General features: G+C 37.6%; 6 protein-coding genes and 1 long non-coding RNA gene across 16 annotated transcripts in view; 4 read left to right on the forward strand and 3 right to left on the reverse strand.

Moving 5' to 3' along the window:
* The window catches only part of LOC122528506 (calmodulin-lysine N-methyltransferase), a 33141-nt gene extending 19572 nt beyond the window's left edge, over positions 1-13569 (forward strand). Inside the window, exons 1-3 of one of the 3 annotated variants that reach the window (XM_043653726.1) lie at positions 7150-7160; positions 8510-9465; positions 10144-13569. In XM_043653726.1, coding sequence (XP_043509661.1) covers positions 8767-9465; positions 10144-10503 — 1059 coding nt within the window. In that variant the 5' untranslated portion in view covers positions 7150-7160; positions 8510-8766 and the 3' untranslated portion in view covers positions 10504-13569. Of the gene's footprint in view, positions 1-7149; positions 7161-7703; positions 9466-10143 lie in introns of those variants that run through there. The other 2 variants (XM_043653724.1, XM_043653723.1) reach the window with 2 other exon arrangements.
* LOC122528499 (L-2-hydroxyglutarate dehydrogenase, mitochondrial) lies at positions 67-2909 on the forward strand. 4 transcript variants are annotated; one of them, XM_043653711.1, is made up of 8 exons: positions 67-201; positions 605-717; positions 895-1096; positions 1246-1458; positions 1582-1773; positions 1850-2121; positions 2184-2363; positions 2446-2909. In XM_043653711.1, the coding sequence occupies exons 2-8, from the start codon at positions 644-646 to the stop codon at positions 2639-2641; spliced, it is 1329 nt and encodes a 442-aa protein (XP_043509646.1). In that variant the 5' UTR covers positions 67-201; positions 605-643; the 3' UTR covers positions 2642-2909. The 4 variants fall into 4 exon arrangements, with proteins under 4 accessions (XP_043509646.1, XP_043509645.1, XP_043509648.1 ...); XM_043653710.1 differs by having other exon boundaries at positions 85-283; positions 2446-2908; XM_043653712.1 differs by lacking the exon at positions 67-201 and adding an exon at positions 514-532.
* On the reverse strand, positions 1660-4545 carry LOC122528509 (post-GPI attachment to proteins factor 2-like). 3 transcript variants are annotated; one of them, XM_043653732.1, is made up of 4 exons: positions 4015-4545; positions 3665-3911; positions 3380-3595; positions 1660-2054 (listed from the first exon to the last, which is right to left on the reverse strand). In XM_043653732.1, exons 1-4 carry the CDS (start codon positions 4216-4218, stop codon positions 2044-2046), a joined length of 678 nt encoding a protein of 225 aa, XP_043509667.1. In that variant the 5' UTR covers positions 4219-4545; the 3' UTR covers positions 1660-2043. The 3 variants fall into 3 exon arrangements, with proteins under 3 accessions (XP_043509667.1, XP_043509665.1, XP_043509666.1); XM_043653730.1 differs by lacking the exon at positions 1660-2054 and adding an exon at positions 3092-3318 and having other exon boundaries at positions 4015-4540; XM_043653731.1 differs by lacking the exon at positions 1660-2054 and adding an exon at positions 3092-3318 and having other exon boundaries at positions 4030-4534.
* LOC122528504 (WW domain-binding protein 4) lies at positions 4669-20506 on the forward strand. Its single transcript, XM_043653721.1, has 7 exons — positions 4669-4970; positions 17854-18061; positions 18198-18299; positions 19147-19221; positions 19332-19569; positions 19688-20027; positions 20219-20506. Coding segments are annotated over exons 1-7 (1182 nt in total). The 5' UTR covers positions 4669-4968; the 3' UTR covers positions 20436-20506.
* LOC122528520 lies at positions 5653-6770 on the reverse strand. Its single transcript, XR_006306590.1, has 2 exons — positions 6100-6770; positions 5653-6011 (listed from the first exon to the last, which is right to left on the reverse strand). It is a non-coding gene; the product is annotated as an uncharacterized LOC122528520 (long non-coding RNA).
* Positions 6157-25892, forward strand: LOC122528510 (protein-L-isoaspartate(D-aspartate) O-methyltransferase-like). 3 transcript variants are annotated; one of them, XM_043653735.1, is made up of 7 exons: positions 23650-23715; positions 23980-24045; positions 24345-24413; positions 24497-24636; positions 24819-25044; positions 25361-25446; positions 25540-25892. In XM_043653735.1, the coding sequence occupies exons 3-7, from the start codon at positions 24359-24361 to the stop codon at positions 25726-25728; spliced, it is 696 nt and encodes a 231-aa protein (XP_043509670.1). In that variant the 5' UTR covers positions 23650-23715; positions 23980-24045; positions 24345-24358; the 3' UTR covers positions 25729-25892. The 3 variants fall into 3 exon arrangements, with proteins under 3 accessions (XP_043509671.1, XP_043509668.1, XP_043509670.1); XM_043653736.1 differs by lacking the exons at positions 23650-23715; positions 23980-24045 and adding an exon at positions 6157-6167; XM_043653733.1 differs by lacking the exon at positions 23980-24045 and having other exon boundaries at positions 23648-23715; positions 24343-24413.
* Positions 20791-22903, reverse strand: LOC122528497 (facilitated trehalose transporter Tret1-2 homolog). Its single transcript, XM_043653707.1, has 4 exons — positions 22503-22903; positions 21831-22398; positions 21552-21756; positions 20791-21465 (listed from the first exon to the last, which is right to left on the reverse strand). Exons 1-4 carry the CDS (start codon positions 22561-22563, stop codon positions 20830-20832), a joined length of 1470 nt encoding a protein of 489 aa, XP_043509642.1. The 5' UTR covers positions 22564-22903; the 3' UTR covers positions 20791-20829.
* Positions 25893-26135: the final 243 nt, after the last annotated feature.

Below are 26135 nucleotides of genomic sequence, written 5' to 3' on the forward strand. Positions count from 1 at the left end.
AAACATCATTCGTTGATGAGAGAAGGCAGATAAAATACTCAGAAACATAGAAAAAAAAATGATTCGGATTATCAATTTTAGCGTAAAGTAGTAAGGTATAAGAAGATGACCATAGAGGCGCCACATACTAGATAATGCAACTTTATCAAGTGACATCAGGCAAAAATTGACGTCAGAATTATGCACATATTTTTTAATTTGGTAAGCGAAGAAATTTACGACTAGATATTTCACGTGCAGGATCACATAAGATATAAGATAGCATTTTTTCAAAAATTCACAGGTAAGAAACGCTGTTTCATTGATCGTTCAACTATTCTTCCCCAATTATTAATATACATGCTTTTATCACGTTTTCATATATGTTAAAAATATCATCGAAAGCATGGCATTGTGAATTACTAAAATACAACAAATATTGATTCTAGATAATTCTATCGATATAATCGAATTTGAGTGTGATGTGACATAGTTATGTAATACAATTTCTATTGATATCCGATTCATGTCAATATACATACATACTTGTACTTTAATGTATACCTGGAGAAATTACTTCACCACAGTTCTTAGCAAACACTGATTTTTATTTTTTTCTTTCTAGAAAAATTTCATGTAATCGATTACCGTATCAAAATCAAATATGCTCGCATCATTGACAAAAAGAGTCTTGTTACAGCAATATCTTTATACATGTCGTTATGGATTTACTTATAGGTTAGTCGATTTATCGATTTCATAACATGCAACGCGTTACACAACCATATCTATTGAAACTTAATTGATATTAACCTAAAAGAAATGTTGCAAATTCGAGAGAATAGGTTGATGTATACTATGTGCAATTTTCCAATTATATGAATTAAATAAAATCACGCGCATAATTACTTTCAGCACAGAGTCATGCGGAACGTTCGACTTAGTTATCGTTGGGGGTGGCATCGTTGGATGTGCCACTGCCCGGGAAATGTTAATAAGACACCCTAACTTAAAGATGGCGATCGTTGAGAAAGAAAACGATTTAGCGAAGCATCAAACCTCGCACAACAGTGGTGTAGTACACGCTGGAATTTATTACAAACCCGGCAGTATGAAAGTAAAAACATTAGCAACAATTCCATATATTTCTTAACGCTTTCCTCTTTCTTCCTCTCAAGAGATATTTGAATATATGTGATATCTTTAATTACACAGTAGAATAATGCTTCATTAAGAAATTTTTGATCCGGTAGAAAATGATTGCAGGCAAAACTATGTGTGGAAGGTTTAAAGCTAAGCTACGAATATTTCTGTAAACATGATATACCTCACAACAAAGTTGGGAAACTCATAGTAGCTCAGAATAAGGATCAAGTTAAAAAACTGGACGATTTGTACGATCGGGGAATAAAAAATAATGTACCGGATCTCGAAATAGTCGAGAAAGATTATATATCGAAATACGAAGCTAAATGTCAAGTATTAAGATTATTTTTTTTCCATTTCTGATATCGTAAAAAGAGAAAAAAATTATATGTATTAAAGAAAAATATGTTACGAGTTTTCAAAGCTATAATAATAAGAAATATATTGTGTATGCAGGGAGAAAAAGCATTATGGTCACCGTGGACAGGTATAGTCGACTGGGCACTGGTTTGTAAACATTTTGCCGACGAATTCCAAAAAATGGGTGGAAAAATATATTTAAATTATGAAGTTACTGGTTTTTCGGAGATGGCAGAATCTAAAGATAAGGCAGACTTATCTCCGATTTTAGTACAATCGAAAAATAGAGTGTGTACAGATATTACGAACAAAGTCCATAAATTTTTCATTTTCAATTTTTCTTTATCGTATTATCATATCGTAGTGTATGCCGACAAAATATGTGTTAACGTGTGGTGGTTTGCATTCGGATCGTCTCGCAGTAATGACAGGATGCGATCTTAGTCCACGAATTGTTCCATTTCGAGGCGAATACTTGTTATTAACTGAGAACAAAAGGCATTTATGCACCACCAATATATATCCTGTTCCAGATCCCAGATTTCCATTTTTAGGTGTTCATTTTACTCCTAGAATGAACAACGATATATGGCTGGGTCCAAATGCAGTTTTAGCGTTTGCTAGAGAGGGATACCGGTACACAAATTAATAAACTTTAATTACATATAACACTTCATTACTATATAGTAAATTCTCAGGTGGCGCGATATAAATATAAGAGACTGTATAGAAATGGCAAAATTTCCTGGATTGTACAAACTCTGTTTTCGATACTTTATACCAGGATGTAAAGAAATAATTAAATCAATTTTCTATCCGCTCGCAGTCAGGGATTTGCAAAAATTCATTCCCGAGATATCTGTTAAAGATGTAAAAAGGTAAACGAAAGAATTTAATTTTTCGCACTTTATCTTATCACGTCAGTGATCATTTTTTAATGCACTTAATTCACTTATACAGAGGACCAGCGGGTGTTAGAGCACAAGCATTGGACAATAATGGTAATTTGGTAGACGATTTTGTATTTGATGAAGGAAAAGGTAGCATTGGTAGTAGAATATTACATTGTCGCAATGCACCTTCTCCTGCTGCAACCAGTTCTATGGCAATTGCTAAATTCATTGCCGATAAATTGGAAACTGATTTCAAGATTTAACAATACTTTGAACTTTAATCTTTGATTGAAAAAGAATTTAAATAATGAATATTCAAATTTTCTATGTACAATAATATGTGCAGAGTTCAAAATTTATGTTTTGCGAGAATAAGCGAAAATGTACATTAAAAAATAACTTGTGTTCATGACTTGCATTATAACATACAAATATATTTTGTACTTTTCTTCGCATAAAATACTCATTATAAAGAACAATCTCTAAAAATAATGTTCATATTTTATATCAAAACGTTACAACATTCTTTCTTTTTCAGTTCTTCTCTTTTACTTTCTTTTTCTTCCTATTTCCTTTCTTTTTTTTTTTTATCAATTACTACATATAATCATTCAGGAATTTGTTAATCAATTTTCATATTTCATTCTACATTCAGCGTCGTCGTGATTTTGATGATAATTTTGATGATATTGAACATAAAATATGTAGTCAAATAAATAAAAAGATAATTTTAAATTTTAAAATCCATTGTTGTAATTTAAAAAAGTTAATGTGGATGCTTGAGAATATGATAACATTTATGTAAAATTACATTAAATTATTCTAAACCCTGTCCCTGATATCATAAGACGTGAATTTGCAAAATCCCAAGCTGCAGTTGAGTGAAATCCCATATTTGAAAGAACAACTCCATATTCACTCAAAGCAAACATTGAGTACACTGCAATAAAACAATCATATTGTATAAATACTTTTTATTTGTTTTTAATCAGTTAACTTACCTAATGGCTCGCAATATTTATTGTGCCTGTAAAAAAAATAACAGGCAATTATTATTGAGAATACATTTAACATCATGGATCTTCGCTTCCATTTTAAGGAAGTAGTTTCAGAGGATTCCTTAGTAATGTTACGACAATTTCTCATGATAAAATATCCCATCTGCATGTGAATAAAAGATGTTATTAAAAATGTTATAAACGAGAATTTATGGAAGCCTGAAATAAAAATACGAATTATTTGTATATTTTATAGATACGTCAAACAATGACATCTTGTATACGTACTGTAACTTTCATCAGACGTCCAAAAACTTAACGTTACAAGAGATATGTTCTCAACAACATATACACCCACAGCGATCTTACAAATATTTTGTGCCCATTTGTAAATATGTTCTTTATAATAACGACGATACATTATTAATACTAAAATTCGTATCACTGCTTGAATAGCTATTGCAATTTTCCAAACATCTCTTTGCGGCCTGTAATGTCCAATAGCAGCAGAGACGGATGGTAAAAAGTTATAAACCTAGTACAGGAAGATATACACACATATACATTGAAATCTGAATATACTTGTGTATTATATAAATGTGTGAAAGACATATTCTTAAGATTTGATATCAACAGACCAGAAAAGTAAATACCTTACAATGAGTAGAAGTAGAATGTTCAAAATCGTATACGATGGACCATATAATACAAAATATAAATGCGAAAAAGGGCAGAGATACGGTGAACCATGCTAGTTTAGCAAAATCCAAAACGAATCTGGCTTTCAACATGTCGCCTTCCACTAGCGGAATATACTCTGACCCTACTCTAGACTTATTCATCGTATTATATTCTAGATTATAATTTACGTCATCACGAACGAGTCTGATACTCTTAATAGGCTAAAGTATAAATCGTTTTATTGGTACGCATAACATACATTTCGCTGTTCTTTTTCTTGTTGTGTCGCACGGCATTAAATGCAAAAAGTCACATTGAAACAAACAATGACAGCGAAATTTTGAAAGTAGACTTAACACACTGAACCATTTCAATTCTCTTGCCACCAACATTTTTTTAGAAATACTACGAAAGGCATAACAATACCATTTTAACGCAGAAACAATCGATTACTTGCCGAATATACGACACTTATACGCGACGCGCAACGACATCATGTATAAAAAAGACGAAAATTTTTTATGTTTATCTCGTTCGATCCTAGATAGCGCCAGTTGATCAATTGCGATCGTTCACATCGCTACACCATCAGCTGTTTCTCTTTTATGTGTTGTTTGTTACGGTGATTACGGTCAGTGTTTGTGTTTACATGTACGTTTACATTTACGTAACTTTTACGTAAAAAAAACGCGTCTCAGTTTTATTACAATAACACACAATAATAACGGAACATTAGTGAAATATAATACCAATGTCTAAATATTCCGAATAAGTGTGCTTAACTTTTTGAGGTTAGATTTTAAGGTTAGACTTTCAAACGACTCAAAAGGATCATATATCTTTATAAAAACTTATTTGATTGTTTGTGATCAATGGAAACGCATTAACAGTCTTCCTTCAAGATTTAAGATATGTAAGTACGTTATTATATAACCTTTTTGCGGCAAATAAGATAATCAAAGATAGAGAGAATAGTATGTGTTTGCATATAAAAAAACATTGATTTCTCATTTATCAAAAAAAAAAAAAAAAAAAAATCTAGAGTGGAAATCGCATCGAAGCACTACTTTATCATTGATTATTAATGTCCTGATGTACATTTGTTTGTTTCATTTTTTTGCTTTATGCTTGACATACTTATATATATTTCTATGCGCATATATGTTTGACAAAGATCATCGTATTTTGTACCATACATTAGTATAGTTTAAAATTTGTTCTCACCTAAAAGTTAGATATTTTTGAAGTGAAAATGACTATACAAATATCAGGTATTTCTACATACTCGTTTTTCGTTGTGGAACAGAACAACATACAGAATGCGAGTAATAATATGAATAGAAATCTCAGCTGAGATCGTGCAACAAATTTTTGTATAGCAAGTTGAAACGTTATTTTGTATAGCATCGATGAAACGAGCACAAGGACACTCGTGTAATAGTCAGTGGCGCCAATACACCAAGGGTTTCGTGGAAAACGTAAAAATAAAATGGGAAAAGCAGGAAAAGATACGATTTGGCGAGACGTAAGGGAAAACGGGAAAGAAAGAAGTGAGAGTAAGAATGAAAATATTAGATTGTCTCCAAAAAAGTTTCTTTTGTTTTATTAATGAGTAATGTATGCACAATGTTTCACACCGTGTTATTGAATTATATATAATCCACTCTGTTTCGTTACCCTCCCCGTCACTCCGGAAGCTTCACAATGTCATCCAAAACTTCTGGTATCTGCTAACGAAATATTGTTACACCTTGTAAAGGTGTATTCTCGTCTGCTCCATGTCATTTGTTTCACTTTTTAAATGAAAGAGGAATAGATAGTAATCAGACGAGTGTGATATCTGGGGAGCATGAAGGACGAGGTAACACATTCCCTCTGATTATTATCTATTCCTTCTGTTGAAAAAATCCCCTCCCTGAATAAATGTATCTCTAGCAATTTTCGCTATCAAATCCTGGAAATTTCAGAAATAGCATTACGATGGAGAGACGGGGAGAGATAATAGATCAGAATGGATTGTAATTCGATAATATAATACATACGTAAAACATACGTTCGACAAAACGAAAAGGACTTTCGGGACAATCTAATAGAATGGTAGAAAAGAGAGGTGTTCGCTCGTTGTTCGATTACGTTGGTAGACTCTTACTTAGCTAGTCTCGAGTTTCGATCAAATTAGACGCAATGCGTCGAGACGGTCTGCCAGGGAGGGCCGCAATATCACCGTATGTATCGTGTTGAAAGGCAAGCACGAAAACCATTCCTACTGCTTGCCTATTGGCAACCGTCTCCATTTAAATCGTATCGTATCGTATCGCATCGCATCGCATCGCATCATCTCGTATCGTTCGCGACGCGTCCTTCTTTTAAGAGCTATTCCACTTTCCTCGATATTTTGTTCGTATTCGTCATTATACTGATCTCCACCGGCCGGATTAAAACCGACATTTAACGTTTCTAAAAACGACTCTCGCGGCAACCTTCCAAACGATTTCAAATCGTATATTGTGTCAAACTGGCATTTGGATCAACAGGAAAACATCAACGTTTTCGTTAACTGAAAAGCAGATCTAAAAAAAATATATATATATAAAGGAACCAACTGTTTTATTTTCACGTATCTTATCGGTTAATTTACGGGAGATGTGAGAAAATCTATATTCGTTCTGGCAAACAGAGACTATCGGCTTCGCGCTTGAATGAAAGCGCGAGTATGGTTGTCACCAACTTCTATTCGTGTCAGACAACACAAAGTAAGTAGATTATATACAAATGGAATCCCCCCTTCCCTCTCTATCCTTTGCACAAGCGTAATAGGTACGTGCATCGATACATGCCAATTGCTCGAACTGCATAAGATTCGACGATAAATAAACGAGTCGAACTCGCGCTCGCGTTTGCAAAACAAACGTTATTACACGTCATCTGCATTTCGAACGATCGATGTGACACTCCAATCCCGCAAGATGATATCTCGATAGGAAAGAAATAGAAACGACGTCGATATATATATATACGCGATATATTTATACGACGCGATAACGCGGGATTACCTCTATCGATGTATCTTCGTTAGCATCTTTCTTTTCCCATCTCTTCCGTCGTGCGAGTTTTATTTGGAATTTGAACCCGATGGCAATCTCATTCAATAAGAAAAAAAAAAAAAAAGAGCGTGAGATGGGAATCGTTTGGCTGGTAAACCGCGTATAACGGGTTGCGCATCACGGTATAAAACATCGTAACAATCCTCCTCCACCTCCTTTCCCCCTTATCGCCTTATCCCCGAGTCGCGTTACGCTTTACGTAATAATAATACCGTTAAAACTTTTGTCTCGTTTAAGGCAAATTGGATCGGTCGCAGGCGAACCGATTAAAATCGACCAGACATAACTGAAACGAAACATGTTTTACGCGTTATGTCAGACATCGAGCTGCGTCCGCTGTTACACAACGTTTATTAGACATCTATATCTGCGTGTGAATGCAGTTTTCCATTTTTCATAGATCGTAGCCAAGGGGAGGGGACTAAAAAAAAAAAACAAAAAAAGAAGCGTAACCAACGAGAACGCGGGGTATCGAAGAAAATATTTTTATCTCTGCGACGGAGTCTTCCTCTTCTGGGGGAAGTCGAAGGCAATAATCGTCTTGATACGACGAAAGATTCGAGCTTCTTCTCGAATAGAAGCCAGACGCCCTTCGTGTCGCGCACGGTCCCCTCTGACGATGTCGTCGTAGTATTTGCCAGTTTTCCCGGATAGTGCCACGAATAGCGTCACGTTTGTCGTAACCTCGATACGTTTGTCGGGGCAGAGTGGCAGGCATCGGCAAACATATGGTGCCGCCTTGTTTTCAAACTTCAGTCCCGCACGTTATGAGCTGGCTGCCCCGTTTGGATCGCCCCGAGAGCGAAAACCGGGGGGAGGAAAAATGATTGGGAAACAAACGACACCTTTCTGGAGCAGCGCTCGTAATTGCAAATTAAAAAGAAGAGGCTGGCCTTCGCCAGTTTTGTCTCCGCGTTTTCTTTCCTTTGAAAGACGGGCAAACTGGGATAGAAAACGTAGAAACGAAGGGAGAAGGAAGGAACGCGCGAAGAGAAGAAAAGAAAGGTGGCGGGAGGGGGCGGGGTGGTGGTGAATCAAAGCGAGAATGGGTCAGAGAGAGAGAGAGAGAGAGAGAGAGAGAGGGGTTCGGGAGCGATACAGCTGGGGTGTGAGGAAGGAGAGGGTGAAGGGACGGGGTGTATCGAAGGGTGAAGTTGCGCGGAATGGAAAGCGGATAAAAGAGACAGGAGCGAAGCGATGCGCGCAGGCGTGAAACGAACGCGGTGAATGCTCGGCATCCGCGTGGCGCGAGTTAGAAGTTGGCTTCGCACTTTTAGTCTCGGCTCGCGCCCCTCGTCTCGTTCATCCTCGTTCATCCTCGTTCATCCGTCTTCGTAGAGGAACGAAGGGGCGAGGAACAGAAGAGTCGCCGCCGAGGAATCGAGTCCCGTCTTGGCCGAGCTTCCGAGTCGTCGTCGAGTTCCGGAAGGCAAGGGGGAAAGAAAAGAAAAGAAGAGGAAAGGAAGAAGACGTCGCACGATGGAGCGTGTCGATGTTCCAATTGGTATTGGCCGTCCTCGTGGTTCGATGTTTGGCACGAGACGCGTCCTTTCGTAGCATCGGTGGAGCACTTTTCGATGGAAAGCGCCCCCGGAACGAGAGAAAATGTCAGAGAAGTGTGCGAAGATCGGCGAGCCGCAGGTACAACGAGCGGGAAACGACGGTAACTTCGAGGAAAAGATAGGGAGGAAGAAAAGTACCGCGCAACGACGATGGCGTATCCTTGCCAAGGCGTTGATCGGCCCGCAGGAACCGATCTCGATGGACACGGAAGACGAGATCTCGGTTCGCCGTTTCACCAGTTTCAATTTGTTGAGAGTCGACCGCGTAGAGAGCAACACCGCGGACCCGGACGCCGCGGCTTGGTACGAATATTCGATCGTCTTAGACAATAAGCTGTTCACCGTGGAGATCCGTCGATTGAAGAAGAATTTCACGGCGAACGAGCTGATCGGTTTCAACAATACCGGCAACATCTGCGTCTGGCCGTCAGAGGAATGTTTGGCTTATTATTTGTTGAAAAACCGGCAGCTGTGTCGGAACCGAAGGGTCCTTGAACTTGGTGGCGGTATGAGCTGTTTGGCAGGGATGATGGTCGCCAAGTACTGCGACCCGAAGGAAATCGCGCTGACAGATGGCAACGTGACCAGCGTGAGTAATGTACGACGAATCATAGCTAGAAACGGCATGACCGATTTCGTGGATTGCGGCGTGGTTCAGTGGGCCAAAGCGGCCAGGGCGATCAGAGCAGCTAGATCGGTCAGGATGTTCGTACACCCGCACCCCAACGGCCTTCGGATCAAGGTGAATTCTTCTTTTCGCCTCGTCTTTTACGCACCTCGCCTCGCTTCCCCTTCTCCCTATCGCCTCATACTATTCTATCGTCGTACACGTTGTACATATGCTTGCAAACCGTTGACGACAAGGAAACAGCAACGATTCGATACCCGATGGAAAACACGCGGCGCGCATTACCACGTCAAATCGAACACACACCGCAAGCATCGTACGCGAACTTTCGGTGCGTTCGACCTTTCTCTCTCTCTCTCTCTCTCTCTCTCTCTCTCTCGTGCTTTTCCCACTGACGAGGGATCGCGCGTGCGCGCTTTCCTCCACCACGATACTATAAGGATCATTTCCAGTCGGTCCGCCGCGACCCTCTGCGCTCCAACTTTTTTCTCGCGCTTGGCCGAGATCGGGTACCGTTTCCGTCTTTCCAACGATCGCGCGAACTTTTACCCTCCGAACCCGATGTCCACGCGATTTCCTCGACACGCTACGTTAATAACATCTTCGAATCAACTAATTATCGCGACCACTTATGACAAGCACGCTGTACACGACGACTACGATGTTTTCCCTGCTCACGTCGTCGTCGTTGCTGATTAAAAGCCACGTGCGACGAATTATTCACTTCGCGCCTCGTTTTTGCCTCTAAGGGAGGTTGCCTTGGGAATTTCTGAATTGAATTTTTACCGGTAGAGCTGGACTGGCGGCGCCAAGGACGTTGCGAAATTTGCTGAAAAGCTATACGATGTGATCCTGTGCGCGGACTGTCTCTTCTTCGACGAGGCTCGGTCAGACTTGGTGGAAACGATCTACGGCTGGCTGGCGAACGACGGCCTCGCCTTGGTGATGGCGCCAAAACGAGGATCGACATTTGAGCAATTCACCGAGGCGGTGGTGAAACGAGGTTTCGTCGCGCGGCGAATAGACCGTTACGACGGGACGATTTGGTCGAGGCATCTGGAGTTGTTGGAGCACAGCCAGGAGTATTGTCCAGATCTCCATTATCCGATCCTTCTGGAGCTGACCAAGCAAAAGAAAACGTCGCCCGGATGATACGACCGTGTCGATCGTTGTGCAGCTCGCCAACGAGTTCGCCATCCAGATCCAGATTCAGAAAGTTCCTCCCTCCACCCTCTTTTTACCACGATTCAGGGCCATTCCCTTGTTCCATTCCGTTACTAGCTCTCCCTCCCACTAGCTTAGCTCTTTCGTCCACGGATTTTTACCTCGTTTCCCTTCGCTTGTGTTTCTCAAACGCGATCCGATTTTTCGAACATCTGCAAGTAGCTAGCAATCTATGGACTACTACGTTCACATGAAATCGTACGATCGAGCATAATCGAGAATCAATCGTCGGATCGTTCGAAAAACGATTAAACGCTAAATTTGTATTTCTACTAGTGATCGATAGCCACCGGTTGATGATTGTTTCTTTTTTTTTTCTTTTCCTTTTTTTCGTTATACGACACGCGTTACCCGAACGAATTGTAAACGATAGTATTTCAAGTACCTGATGTTAGATTGATAGATGTGAAAAATGGCAATCACGATCCTCGTAACTGCAGCCTGACGGTTTTATCGTTCCGAAAATAGAAAAGAAATTGGCATTCGCGTGCGTCTAGCGTGCATTATAGGGATCGTCACGCTTGTGAAGGAAATGTTAAGAAAGGCTAAGGTAAAGGCGACGTCGTACATACATGTACACAAGGTTGTTTATAACTGCTGGTACAATTGGGTACAAAGGACGATTCTACGAGGAAATAACAGCTCGTAAAAAGGAATTTATTCATTTGGTATTTCGTTTTCGAGAGAATCAATTTGTCAGGTGTATACTTGAATTTGGATAATTGCAGGCAGAAATGGATAATCAATATTCTAAATTCTCCTTGTAACTTACAACCGAGTCGTTTAATGCTGTAACTGAAACAAATAAATTTCTAGATATTGGAGAATGAGATGAAAGTTCTGTAAAATGACTATAATTGCACAGATTACAACGAAGATTAATATTTCGGAACGTTCAAAATATTTTTCCATTTTTCCATTAGTTCGATTAATAGTACACGTGTACTCCGAATTTAACTTTCTAAACTATATTCTATCTTGTATTTTTCACTTATTTTCGCAATTATTTACACCTATCCAGCTAGCCAAACATAATTAACCAAATTCAAACATACGTGACAAATTTTCAAGCTCGAGTTTCTCCAGGACCCGATAAATAAAATTTTGTCCTTCCTCTTTTACTTGTTTCTTCGTATCGAATCGATACACAATTGTGTTATCAGTCGTGCGTGTATAGTATATCCAATAACTATTATTTCGTTCCTCCTCTCGTTAAACTTTAAGAAATCAATTCTTCCTGAAAATGGCACGTAGTGTCGGAGTACGCAACGGATCGATCTTTGAAGAGACCTCGAATTTTGTTTCATGCTGCGATGACGAATAAGCGTGACGAATAAATTGAGGCTAACGACCAACGTCAATCGTGAATGCTTTTCATCGTTTATACATAACATCCGAATTTCGATCTAGCTTTCAATCGAGGGTCCAAAGCGCGTTGATAGAAAACAAAAATCGCTAGTACACGATCCTTCCACGTGACAAAGACGAAAGAACCATGTTTTACACGGAACCATGTATGTATAGTGAATTCGTATATAGTACGTATATTGTTGCGCGTTTCGGCACTTAAAATCGTATTTTTTTAAAAATAAACGATTCGAAAGCAAACGAACTTTCAGATTGATCCGATCGAGTGATATACGTGTGTACAATGATACGCGAAAATATTCGTCTTCTGAAAGTGAACGTCATATCTGTATTGTGTGAAACATTTTGAAAATTTCGATTAACACTGTCACGATAACCGATCATTATGATTATATTGGTTATTATTTTCTGTTATTATTTTAATATTATAATTATATTAAATTTCCAACGATTCTGCAAACATACACAAAAATTACAACATGTTTACTATCGTGCATAAATAATAGGGCACATATAGTATAATTCTAACAAAGTTGACACTTTTGTCTTGTTAAGATTAACCAACATTCCTCCTACCATTAGTTTTCTATAATTTTACTATAACTGATAATGAGATCAAATACTCTGCTAAATTTCATCCAAAAGAAAGAATATTACATACCTGTTCCACAGAAGTTCTATAGTCATTTCTAACAAATAACTAACACTCCATAAAATTTACAGAAAACTTTCTCAACGTGATTAAAGACATTTCAATCTTTCTAATATCACACACATTGTATATCACACGTACTTAAAGTTAATTAAGTTTTAATTATTACTTTTTTATTTATAGTACTTGCTATTGATTGTTTTATTCATTTGAATTGCATTTTATATACATATTTGCAATACTTACACGATATACTGCAGAATGTAGAAATCATAAAAGTAAATAGCCATAATTCTTACATGAATAAATCTCAATATTCAGTGGAGATACTCGTTAACATGGCTAATCATCCTGCATAGTAATCTTTGACAAAATATATCTCATGTGTACAACTCTTCTGTACATTTCCAGATTGGCTCCAAATTTTACTAATATAATCATGACACTTGTGCCTCGTTGACAGTGTCAATAAAATGTCAAAATGTTTCATTGAACAGTATATGATAAGTGTATGAATACATTTGTGTTGTCACTGTATATAAATGTCAGTTCAAACCACGCGATTCGTACTTATATCAATATACGCGTGGATATTTATTCGTTTATACGTTTATATACTTCCTTGTTTGTCTGTTTGTTTGTTCATCTTTTTATTTTATTTATTCGTTGGTTTCCTTTCGTTATGTTACTCGAATGAAGATCCCTTTGAAATGTAGCACAATCCTCTTCTTTCCTCTCTCTTTCCCTTTCTTCGCCCTTCTTCTATTTTTCATTTTCATTATAAACCAAATTACTAGTTGAAAAATTACCACGAAGGACCAATCTAGTTCAACATAGTGGAAACTACCTTTCCATTGTTACGTGTCTATCCTTACGTATCCTTACGGAGATAACAAATATTTGCACGTTTACGTACGTGCGTATGCGTGTGAGAGACATGTAAGGAAATATATCGCAAATAAAATATTTTCACTTAACTGTTTCGATGCTGGCGTTTCGCGATTAATTGAACCACGTAAATTATTTCCCCCGGCTGGATTCAATCGAGAGACGCGTTCTTGCGCAATTTCATTTTTCTGTCGAACAGCGCGACTCTTCTGTTCTGCCTTTTCATCGACTTTGTCGATATTTTCCAATCTATCAACTTCACGTTTTCGTTTCGTTTCATTATTATTATTATTTTCTATTTTTCTTTCCATTCCATTATTTTCTTTTTCTGCCTTTTTTTTCACTCGTGATTGACACTGGAACAATCGGCCTTTAACATAAATCATTATAAATTAAAAAATTATTTTTCGGAAATCAGCGTTGATTTTGACAAAAGCAGCCGCGTTTGTAAAAGAAAGAAAATCTGAGATCCGTCGTTTTGACAGGTTTAGTTGTGTTTCAGCGTCAATTTTGATAAAAATACCCGTGCCTTTTAAGCAGTTACAAAAAAAGAACACCTGAAATCCGTCGTATTGACGGGTTTGGCTGCCCTGGCGTTAATTTTGACAAAAATACCCCTACCTATTGAGCAATTACGAAAAAAGAAACATCCGAAATCCGACGTATTTAACCGATTAGGTTGCCTTGGTGTTAGTTTCGAGCCGATTGCACAACACGGATCGTATTCTGATCGTATCCGATCATAATTTGTCTACAGATTATTTTTGACTTTCTGCTCGGAAACGTTTGGATAAAAAGACCGTTCGTCATCAAGCCTTTTACAAATTTATTATTAGCATCTGGTGGATGTTTACCGACCTTCCCCTATATAGAAATACAATGCAATGCGATCGTGCACGGCGTTCTCATCGATTTGAAAAAAGTGCCGTGCCAGTTGCTATTATTAATCGTTAGTAATCGTCGTTTGTCGTATGAAAAAAAAAAAAGGATTGCATTGATTCGAAGTTTATCGTTTGAACAGTCGCTCGAAATCATGATGCGCTTCGTTGGTTCCTAAAATCGTTTTAAACTTACAATTGACCTGCCAACTGAACTACGTAAACTGTAAAATAACGTTGATCTTATAGGTTTGGCCAATTTGCCAAATTGATTGACTTCGCAGAACAGAAATTGGAAAAATTGATGAAATAGAGTCTGTTTTAAAATTTGAACTCAAGCATTGGAGAATGTATTATTATCAATTTGTCAGAACATCAAGTACCAAACAATTTAACCCGAGTAGGAATTTAATATAATTTTTGAGCTATTGTTTATAAAATAAATATGATAAATACATTAACTCTTGAAGATTAAAAGTGCAATGGTTCCTGAAAATTTTTCGTAAGATGTTCCTTTCTACAAAGTTGCAGGGAAATATTATCAACTTTTCATCGAGCTTGCGAATGCTTCTTATATCTTTGCGTATCGTTTATCAGAATTTCCATATCGCCTACTACATCGTTAATGAGAACGATATCGCTGCTATGTGTCTGCATCGGGACTTCGTTACTGCGAACGTTCGTATTCTCTAGCGAAAGATATTTATCACCATTAAACGACGAATATGGTTGCTCGTATTCGTCCATTGTGCCAAAAAGGGAAACAGGCCGCAAAGTAACGACATCGGCGTTGCATGCGATTTATAAGACACGCCTTTCGAACGTTGAAACACGTATACAACCCCCAAGATAAAATTAGAACAAACCACGAACCTTTTTTCCGCTCGAGTGTAGAGCTATAAAACGATCTAACAAGCCCGGCTCGAAACGGCCCCACCATATATCTTCAAATCACTTCTCCCTGGAATTTTTCTTTTTTTTTTTTTAGCAACTTCACATGAATCTAAACTAACCAATGATAACGTTTGCACGTCTCGGGGAGGAAGGAGGGGAAAATTTTGAAACGCCCGAACGTGTAATATTTACGAACGAATAAATACGATCGCGTTCCATCCTTCACCGTTTCTCTTATCTAAAAATAAGTCGTTGCGTAAAATTAAGGGCGCGCCTGATGGTACATCGTCGTCGTGGGAATTACGTTTCATAGGTGCCAATTGTTTTTGGCTGGCCGCTGTTCGAAATTTATCAGAGACAAACTCCGTCCCGCGAATGAACCAATTTCACGACCAATTCGTCTGTTCGGGCGACGCCGTCCTACGAATGATCGTATTGCGGTGAAAATTGCAATATTTTCTCAGTTTCAAGATATATATTTAAGTTAGTTCGTTACTTCTCAATAATTTCTATCCAGTCGTATCGTAACGACGAATTCAAACGGAGAAGAAAGCGACGAATTGTCGTGTACGTTGAGTTTGGCCACTCGTTACGGTCCGCAATCGGTTGCCAGCGCAAGTGGTTAATCTCGTTCGTGTAGATGTGCGCGATCATCGTTCTCGAAAAATGTTCCACCCGCTTTGGATGTAAACGCCTATCTTGATCAAACGCTCGTGCCAAAAAGTAAGCACGAAAATATACTCTGGTGTTGGCCGATTACGAGAATGGCATCGTGGCTGACGGTTCTATTCGCGTGCCGTTACGTTCGACCGGCGGAGGATGCTCGTGGATTTCGTGCCTCGAGGGGATTTTGCCCTCGCCTTCACCTCCGCCGTAAACAACCTCCGCGTACGATTATGTCGTTTCCCTAAACGTCAGCAAGTATCGAGTCCCGTGGCAGACTCTGCCGTTTCCTGTGTTAATGAAAGAAAATGCTACGATTGTATAGAATAATTTTTGTTCGTTAAGCTCTGTTATAATCAACGACCTCCTTCACTTCTGATGTATTTGATTTTAATTTTGAAACACGTATTTTTCGATATCTTTGTATTATATTTCCAATTCTAGATTGTTAAAAAAAAAGAGATAGTATATTCTTTCCGATGTTCAATCAATGACATATTTCGGTAGTAATTTAGATTTCGTGGACCAAGAACATCTCGGAAGAAAAATTTGAGAAATTCGAAGAACTTGAACAATTACGTAGGGTTTCAATGCTCTATTAAAAAGTTGTAACAATAATGAAAATTTATTCAATTAATACACTGCAACGTAATACACGCGTAGTTACAATGATCGCTAATAATGAACACAATCCCTCTGATACAATTAAATATTGCCAACATTTCCATGCAGAATGAAACGGGGAAAGAACCATTAATAATCCTGGTGCTTTTATTATAGCTTCATAATAATGCAACCACGACCCTATTTATATAACATTCTTTCCTTATTTTTAATCAGAGAACACGCTGATACCGCTGTGGGGAGATGAAAATAGTGGGGGACAAAAATGAAACACATTGTATATATGTTAATACATTGTATGATAAAAGTTCGCGAAACTTAATTAAAAGCATTGATTATGATTGGAGAGTTTCTGTGATAAACCTACTTAATCATAATGTTATATAACAATCTAATAAAATCAATTGTAGTCGTAATATTATAATCTAAATGAAATAAACGTAATAGTCGTGACATTGCGAGAAGAGCGTCGAGCGAAAAATACAAACGATGCGCCTAATAGAAAGACACCAGAGTACCAATTGACTCTTAGATTAGCTAGTTGGCCAACCTAATCTCTTCTCTGTCTATTTATAAGATGATGTTGCTATTAATACATGCTCTATTATTGACAAAACGTGGCATTGTTGAGGGAATTGTGATTTCTTCGATGCACGATTCGCGAGGACAAAAAATACGTCAAAAAGGTCCATACTGTGTGAAGTATAGTAATTATTGCAAGCAGTTGCAACCATCGAAATTTGTAAATCTCAATATTTCCCCGGAAACTGCGAAACAATCGTCGAATTAATTTTCACCAAATGTCTATTAATAGATGGCGGATTTTTATGCAGATTCATATTTTCGTGAACATAATTGATCCTTCGAGTGCTTGCTAAAATTGCCAGATCGTCTTAAAATCAGAGAACGTATAGCAAATTTAAGATGCATTCATCTGACACGTCTATTCATCCTCTTTGAACCTCTAAACAAATAAACTAATTATTTTCAGATTGTCCCGCGATTGAAACGATCAAAGAAATCGAGACTGAATGGAAACTTGTTTCACCAATTAAATATTATCTAACGAATAGTATCTATACTTTGGTTATCTTACATACATTTGCACGTTACGCAACACTGGATTTCAAAATTTTACATAAATATTTAAAAATCCGTTCGCCTTTTGTTTTTCGTTCTCTTCGATTCTTGTCTGAAGAATTTGTTTGATCGAGATGGAAATCAATGTTCCCTTTGATAGCAAGGAATATCGTGTACAAAGGAGAAGTGAATGAAGATAGAGTGAGGGGTATTAAATTGTTAAAATTCCAGGGCGGACTACTGGAAGTCTCAGGGTCGTAAATTTTGCGACTTTTGCAAATGTTGGATCGCTGACAATAAGCCTAGCATCGATTTTCACGAGGGTGGTAAAAAGCACAAGGAAAATGTTAGCAAACGGCTCAAGGAAATCCACAAAAATAGTGCGAAGCAGGCGAAGCAGAACAGAAAGATCGAGGACGACATCAAGAGGATGGAGAATGTACGTTCCTTTTATTTTTCAGACAAGTTGCGCGCGCATTTGATGAAATTAAAAAAAAAAGAAAAAGGAGAAACGAATGCAAGGTATTTAATTTATATTTAAATGTGTAAAACATTTGATTGTTTCCCATATCTAGGCAGCTATGGCTGCGTACCTGAAGGATGTAGAGAACAACACGAAAGACATGACCGCGGAGAGAATCATCAAAGAGAAATTGAACCGGATAGAAACGAAAGACGTGGGTACACGATATCATCTGCAGTGAGTCTTGTTAATAGACTGCGAGTTTCTTTTTATAGGAAATACTAAAATGCCAAATTGCAGAGAACGCGCGTAATATGGAAAAGTTATTGGGATTTCTGAATACGTTGTGAAACTCAACATTTTGACACAATCCTTTTCTTGCTCAAAACTTCAATTCATATTGAACTTTAATATTTAACTTTTTTTAATATATTAAAACACTTATAGGAACTTGGTAGAAATATAAACTTTATTTGTATTATTACATAGCTTTCTGCTATTTTTCTTTATTGGGAACAATAAACTAAACATTGACAAAGTTTAAAATCGCAACTAAATTTGAATGAGGAGCAATATATTAGATTTATATTCATTTTATGTATTTCGGATGTGATACATTATACGTACATATTTTATATAAAATACACTTTTATATGTGTACACAGTATATATAATTCTATAATAATTATAAAATATATTTTCTCACTATTGGAATATTCTTGGAATATTTAAATTTTCTTATGCAGAAAATATGAATAAATAACATGTAATAATTTATGTTTCTGTAAACAGAATAATCTTACATATTAGGAAACAAGTAATTAAATATATTAATATATAACTATATATTATAGGAAATATAAATATTATATATTATATTAATATTAAATGTTATTAATATAAATATTTTTGGCAAGTGTGTAAGGAACTTTTGAAACATCGCAGTGTTCGAATATTAATAAGAGTCGCTGTATATTATAACGATAACCTTTCATCAATTTTATCCTCCAATTTTTTTTCGAACGAAAGAAGAAAGAAAGAAGAGAATGCATACGTTACAGGTGTCGCCGAATTTCAATCGTGTAGCAACAACAGCCACTACAACGCAACTTAAGCTTAAAGGTGATAATCAACAGGTGGGAATTCACAAATACCAATCGATCGCACTAGCTCTTGAACGAGCTCGTTAGTGTTCCCACTCGTGAAAGCTTTCGACAACTACAACGAACACTGTAACACGTTTCAGTTCTCTCACGAAGTCGATCCATGTGATCCAACTGTGGCGAGGCACACGGCGTCCCAACAATCGAAATCTCAACAGAGGGGCGACAACAAAAATCAAGGGAAAAATAAAGTAGGAAAGGGGAAAGGAAAGGGGAAGAGAATTGCGGAAGACGAGCGCCCTGCAAAACCTGTTCGAAAACTTTGGTACGAAGCTCTCAGTCCCGAGGGATACACATATTATTGGCACATCGAAACCAATGGTGAATATATCTGTCTATTGATTTTGAACAAATTTTTTTCTTTTTTTTTTTTTGCTTGTCTTTTGAATAATTTTCTGTTTCTTTGAATATACTAATCTCTGTTCATTTCGTGCAATAGAATCCGTCTGGGAGCCACCAGAGGAGGGATACATGACGTTCGCGGAACAAGAAGAAGAAGCAAAGGAACAAGTGCTTCAGGAGGAATTGTTGAAACAGTTGGATGAAGAAGAAGCGATTGCGAACGCGAACATTCTCGAGGAGAAACGGGCAAATGCCGAGAGAGAGAAGTTGAAGGAATTGAGGAAGACACGCGGTGAACCACCGCCGCGAGTAGAAACCGATGAAGATACGATAAAGACGGAAACTGTAACCGAGGAGGAAAGCCGGCCATACAGACGAGACTATAGTATCCCGGTAAAATCACATCCGTATGGTCCTTGGCAAACCGTTCGAAAGATGTAAGTATCATTCGGAACTGCCAAGATATTTTTAATCAATACACGCGCAGTACGTGCACTCACATTCGCGCACGTTAACATATGTGTGCACGCGTAACAGAAACTGGGGGGGACAAGGAAGAGAAAATTGGATTATTCTTAAATAAATTAGCGTATATGAAAGAAACGTTCGAATATATCTTCTATTTCAGCGAAGTGAAACCGGTGGATTTCCAACTGCCAGAGCAGACGCAAGTGCAGTTGCCAGTCTTTGAGAAAGCAGAGCCGCCCTCGGTGCAGAGAACGTTCAAAGAAAAGACCATCACGCAAATCCACGCAGCTGATAGCGACGATGATGGACAACCAATTAAGTTTAAAAAGCGAAAATTTAGTAATAAGAACGTACGGCAGAGATTAACCGTCGATTGATAACGATCGTGTCAATGGTTAACATCCAATCGAAACGTCACACGTTTTTAATCGAACGAGTTCTCGCGTTCATTCGAAATCACATCTTTTTTCCATTCAGAGAAATACAAATAAGATCTAGATAAGATCGTTATACTTTAAGTATATTTGAATATGTCACAGATACGACATATACGAAATGATGACAATGTAAGATGAAGTTTCTTTTTCATTGGCAGTTTATGTAACGCAAGTTACATAACAGACGACAGTTTCTCTCTTATTTGTATTTCATTTTCCATTATACACTGAACAAGTGTGCTCATTACGTATGTACGATCAGGTACTTTGAAAAAATATTTCTCGACTGTCGAACAGTGAAAAAGAAAAGACCTTTCGTTACTTACAATGTTTGTTAAATTAGTTCGGACAGCGGTACACCTTTTTCATTACACTCCTGCGACGAGACATATTGCGTTTCGTTTAATGAGGAAGATACACCGTTTAGTCGATCCAGAATTACCTGACGAGGCAAACCCTTCGTTTCTGGGATGAGGATGAAAATGAACGCGAATGTAATCGCGCAGAAAATACCGAGCAGAAAGAAACAACCGTGTATACCCAACAAATTGACTACGGTTGGAAATAATTTAACGACGATGAAAGCCATTGCCCAAGCGGTAAACATCCCGAGCGTCACCACCATGCTCGAAACATCTCTGCTAAGTATTTCCGAGGAGATGACGTATGGGCCTGGCCCCATACCCAAACCGTACGCGACCATGAAGACTGACAACGCTATGATCGAGATCCAACTGAATTTGCTAACGTCGTATCCGAGCGTTTGCAGATAACAAAACACTCCGAGGACACAGTGACACGTGCCCATTCCCAAGCAGGAGATCAAAAGCAACGGTCTTCTACCGGCTCTTTCCATCAACGTGGTAGATAACCACGAACCGAACACTTGAATCATGCCAACGATAATTGCCGAACCATTCGGTGACAACGAACTTCCCGACAACTTGAATATTGTTTCCGTGTAGCTTATCTACAGAACAAGGAGGAGATGTATCTGATCAGTACAAACAGATCGAGCGAAATATAGATATTAGAATATGTTTTTTTTTTTGTTACCATAATAAATATCCCGGCAAGTTGTTGCCCACAAAACATTCCTAGCGTGATGCACAGCCCTTTAATTGTCGCCCGATCTCGAAACAGCTCCGACAGTTTGTTCATCAATGGTCCCGAGACGTTTCTCTCTTTCGCTTCCTGCTGCAGGCGCAACATTTCTTGCTCAGCCACCGACTTCTGCCCACCTCTCAACCACGTCAGAGATCTGGAAAAAACACGAAATAGAATGTCGCGCGTATTCGATTGGTCGAATACGAAAAGAAAATTGCCTGTGCTTGCCTAGATGCATCGTTGGTCCGATTGCTTCGCATCAGATATACAGGCGATTCCGGTACGAAAAGAAACGTGGCGATATAAATTAGAGGAAACGCGAACATCGTGATCGAATACCACTGATACGGGAGCAGAGCGCCGAGTACGTAGGCGAAAAGAATACCGCCGTTCAGCACGAATACCATCAGGCTGCCTAGCATCCCGCGTATCCCATCGCTCGCGATTTCAGACACGTACAGCGGCACCGAGAACAACGTCATCCCGCCAGATATGCCCGAAAAGAAAAGGCCGATAAATAAATGGATCTGTTGCGCCGCGAAGATGATGAACAACCAGCTGGTACAATGCGCCAAAGCAATCAGATATCCTGTCACTTTATGTCCGAATCGATTCACTATTGCGCCGACTATCAAGCTTGTTAAAGCGGCCGTTAGGCACATGATCCCGGTCAACCAGGATGCCGCCTCGTTCGTCATCGGCTCGTTACCTACTGGAGGATTTTCACTTTGTAGTTGCGGTATCGTCGGCGATTGCCAACCTATCATCGTTCCAAACGAAAAGGACGAAATGTTTGCTGAAAAATAATAAAAAGAAATCACTTCGTTACTTTTAGAGAACATGTTACGATAACTTTCCCTTTCGTGCCCTCCGCCCTCATTTATTCGAGCAGCAACTCACCGATTAACGCAACGAGAAGCTGCCGAAACTTCCCTGGCTCGTCAGTTTTATTTTCCGTCATTTTTCCCTTCTTCACTTCGGTTTTATCCGATCTATTTCACATATATATTTCCCTCTCGCCGAATTCTCACAAGTTCGTTTTCTTCCAAACAAACAAGGTACGTGCCTCGCTGTCTGTCTGCCTGCCTGTCTCATCCGTGTAAAGCCGCAAACGTTGGAGAACTTTGTGTTCCTATCCGATCTTTCTGATAAACAGCGCGCAATATTTCTGCTGCCGAAACTTTGATCCTTTGTCCAATTTATACCGATCGGTATCATCTCATTACCATATAAATGAGCCGAATAGCTCTCTTATCTTCTATTTCGCTTAGCTCCCTTCTGTGTGCACTCGGCAAACAGTTACACATTTATACGTCACTTTCCTCGTTGTTCTCTCTCTCTCTCCCATTTTTTTTCTTTTTCACCTTTGCATTCCAACTTTCCGCGAACTTAAACTCTTCTCCTGCATAAAACTTCATCGTTCTTTTTTACGTTATTCGTTTACTTTTTAATTTTAGATAGCGTGCTACCTGTTACAGGGAGTATTTTAAATTTTGCAAGTAAAATTGTTCCGCCATCGTCATTTGAACATAATTAAACATTCGACTGTAATTTATTGCCAGACTTGTGTTAATTTACGATCTCGTGGCAAATCTACCTTCAAGCGAAAGGTTTTAAATTAATTTATGCGCTTCCATATACATATACACTCAATTTTTGGTGCACGATTGCACGTGCTTGAATCCGTCATTGCATCAGTCAAGTGCAATTTTATGATAAGTGTGGCAAGCGTAATTTTAGCAATCAAAATGATTTTCTGATAAAATAAAATAACCACTCATGGTGAATTCCTCGATCATTACGTTGGATTCAAATAGCATCAGTTAGTGATGCAATTAATTTACTATCTATAGCTATAACTTTCGTATTTCGTACTTGCTTCAAACGAATCAAACAGATTATTTTCGATAAAAAATAATTCAATAGATCGTATAATTATAATACTTGTCTGCACAAATGGATGTCCGAAAGTCATGTAAGATACATATATAATATATACGTATATATATCTACAATATATTTATATAGTATATATATATAATATATGTGCAACTGACGGCACCCATGTACTACGTCAGAACGTATCTGGCGCGGCTAGATAACAGCAACACAGGTACTTAACCTAACAAAATTCTCTTTTGTGTCCGAAATGTATCAAATCTCCAAGATGCCAAAAAAAAACAAATTAGAAGAGAACTCGTATCATTCCTAGACAAACATTATTACATTGTAAAGACAGACTTACAAATAACAATTCCATTTTCTGAAAAAAATATTAACGTGAAAAATGTTGGCAATGTTGATTTTCATCATTAGTGGAGATATTTTTTTTTTAATGACACTTCCTTTCATGTTTTCTTTTTTTATTTTTCTGTAGCACTTCGACTTTCTTCATACTATAATCCGCAAACCAGTAAAATTGCTATGCACTAAGAGAAAAGAGGTATTCGAAACTTAAGTTTCAAGCTTTTTAAGTTAAACCTTTCCTTAGGTATTCAAGTATCTGTTAATTTCGAAGAACCTGGGAAAAGTTTTATGAATATATGTGAGTAAATGTAATATTTATAGTGCGTTCTTGATGTTAACCATTATGTTTATGATATTATTACATGAGTCGCAACATTTCATAAAACTTCTCTTGGATTGATTGCTGCATATTATTTTTCTCTTTTCATTAACATTATTCTTTTGTTCTTTCTGAAAGATACGCTATCTGTTTCTCTATTCGACATTTACATATAGATATATCGTGAAGCATGGCATGGCAATGCAGTGGAGCAACAAACCATGAAATGGTAACTAAACTAAAAGGTAAGACCTTCTTATAATAACTTAATTAAGCATTAATTTAAATTCTGTAATATGTACGACTTAATTGCAAAATTGTATTGTAGAAGCAGGTATTCTAGCAACAGATAGAGCAGAAGCAGCAATGATTGCTATAGATAGAGCACATTATTATCACGAAGCAAATCCATATCTTGATCAACCAAGAAAAATTGGCTACAACGTTACAATTAGTGCTCCACACATGGTTAGTAAATTACTTTAATACCTATTGTTAAAGTTGTACATATATTGTCTACTGTAGAAATTTAAAATAACAAGTTTAAATATAGCGACTGCTGAAGAAATTAAATTAAATCTTTTATTACAAAATAGTTATTTTATAATCTAGGAGATTCTTGGAATGAAATGAATAATATTGTTTTTCAGCATGCATATGCCTTATCTGTCCTCTCTGATCAATTGTTCGATGGTGCAAAAGCATTGGATGTTGGTTCAGGATCTGGTTACTTGTCAGCATGTATGGCATTTATGGTGGGTCCACGTGGTCGTGTAATCGGGATCGATCATATTCCAGAACTAATAGAAATTTCAACAAAAAACGTAAGCGAAGATTGTCCTCATTTCATCAAGGAAGAACGCGTTAAATTCGTAGGTAAGAAAATGCGCAGCTACAAACGTGTTGCAATTTCTATTCACGAATAGTTGGTATCGGGAAAAAGGAAAAAGGAATTCCTTGTCAATACACGGTCTTTTTCCTACAACGTTTGAAAACTTCACGTATTGAAGAATTTGAAAGTAACGTAGATGTGTCGAAGTAAAAAATACTCATAATCCACCAACGTGGAGTAGGTATGTACTTTGCCATGAAGAATCAAACAGGACTGTATCCACCAACTGCGTGACTTTGACTGTGCGTTATATAAAAAATAGACCAAAAACTAACAACAGGTCATTGTAAATGCGCCTAGTGGGAGACGGTCGATTGGGATATGCTGCTGAAGCCCCTTACAATGCGATTCACGTTGGAGCGGCCGCAGATACTTTACCACAACAGGTATTGCAACACACTTAAAGATAAATATATATATATACTATTATACATTTTTATAATTAAATTACCAAGAATAAGGCTCGTCTTATATTTCAGTTGATAGATCAATTGACTCCTGGTGGACGGCTAGTTTGTCCGGTTGTTGCTATAAAAGGTTTTCAGAGGTTTCAAGATCTGGTACAAGTAGATAAAAACGTCGATGGTACAGTTACCAAAAAAAAGCTAATGCAGGTTTCCTATATTCCTCTTACCGATCCTGCTACTCAATTAGCAAACGATTATTAATACAACGCGTCCAAACACTTAGAAATTATTTAGGCAGCTTTAAATGTAGAAACACAAGATCATTGAGTACAATGATGATTACTGCGTGATAAAAATAATTTCCTCGATAGATGTTAATAATATTTGAACGAATTTTCTCGTATTGTATAATGTTACATTTGATAACAATTTTTTGTTTTGCTGATACACACATCATTGAATGATGTATTTGTTATTTAATGTACAGAACTACTGATATTTATTTAGGTGAAACTGATAAAATTTTTTTCAGTGCTAAATTAAGTTAATATTCCAAATTTTATTATTTTTGCAAATATTTAGATAAATAATAATCATATATATTTAGTAAATTATTCGTAGATTTAACACAAATTATTTTGTAATTAATAAAAATGAATAATAAATAT

This window comes from Frieseomelitta varia, unplaced genomic scaffold, assembly GCF_011392965.1.
Source record: "Frieseomelitta varia isolate USP_RPSP 00005682 unplaced genomic scaffold, Fvar_1.2 scaffold_251, whole genome shotgun sequence".
NCBI lineage: Eukaryota > Metazoa > Arthropoda > Insecta > Hymenoptera > Apidae > Frieseomelitta > Frieseomelitta varia.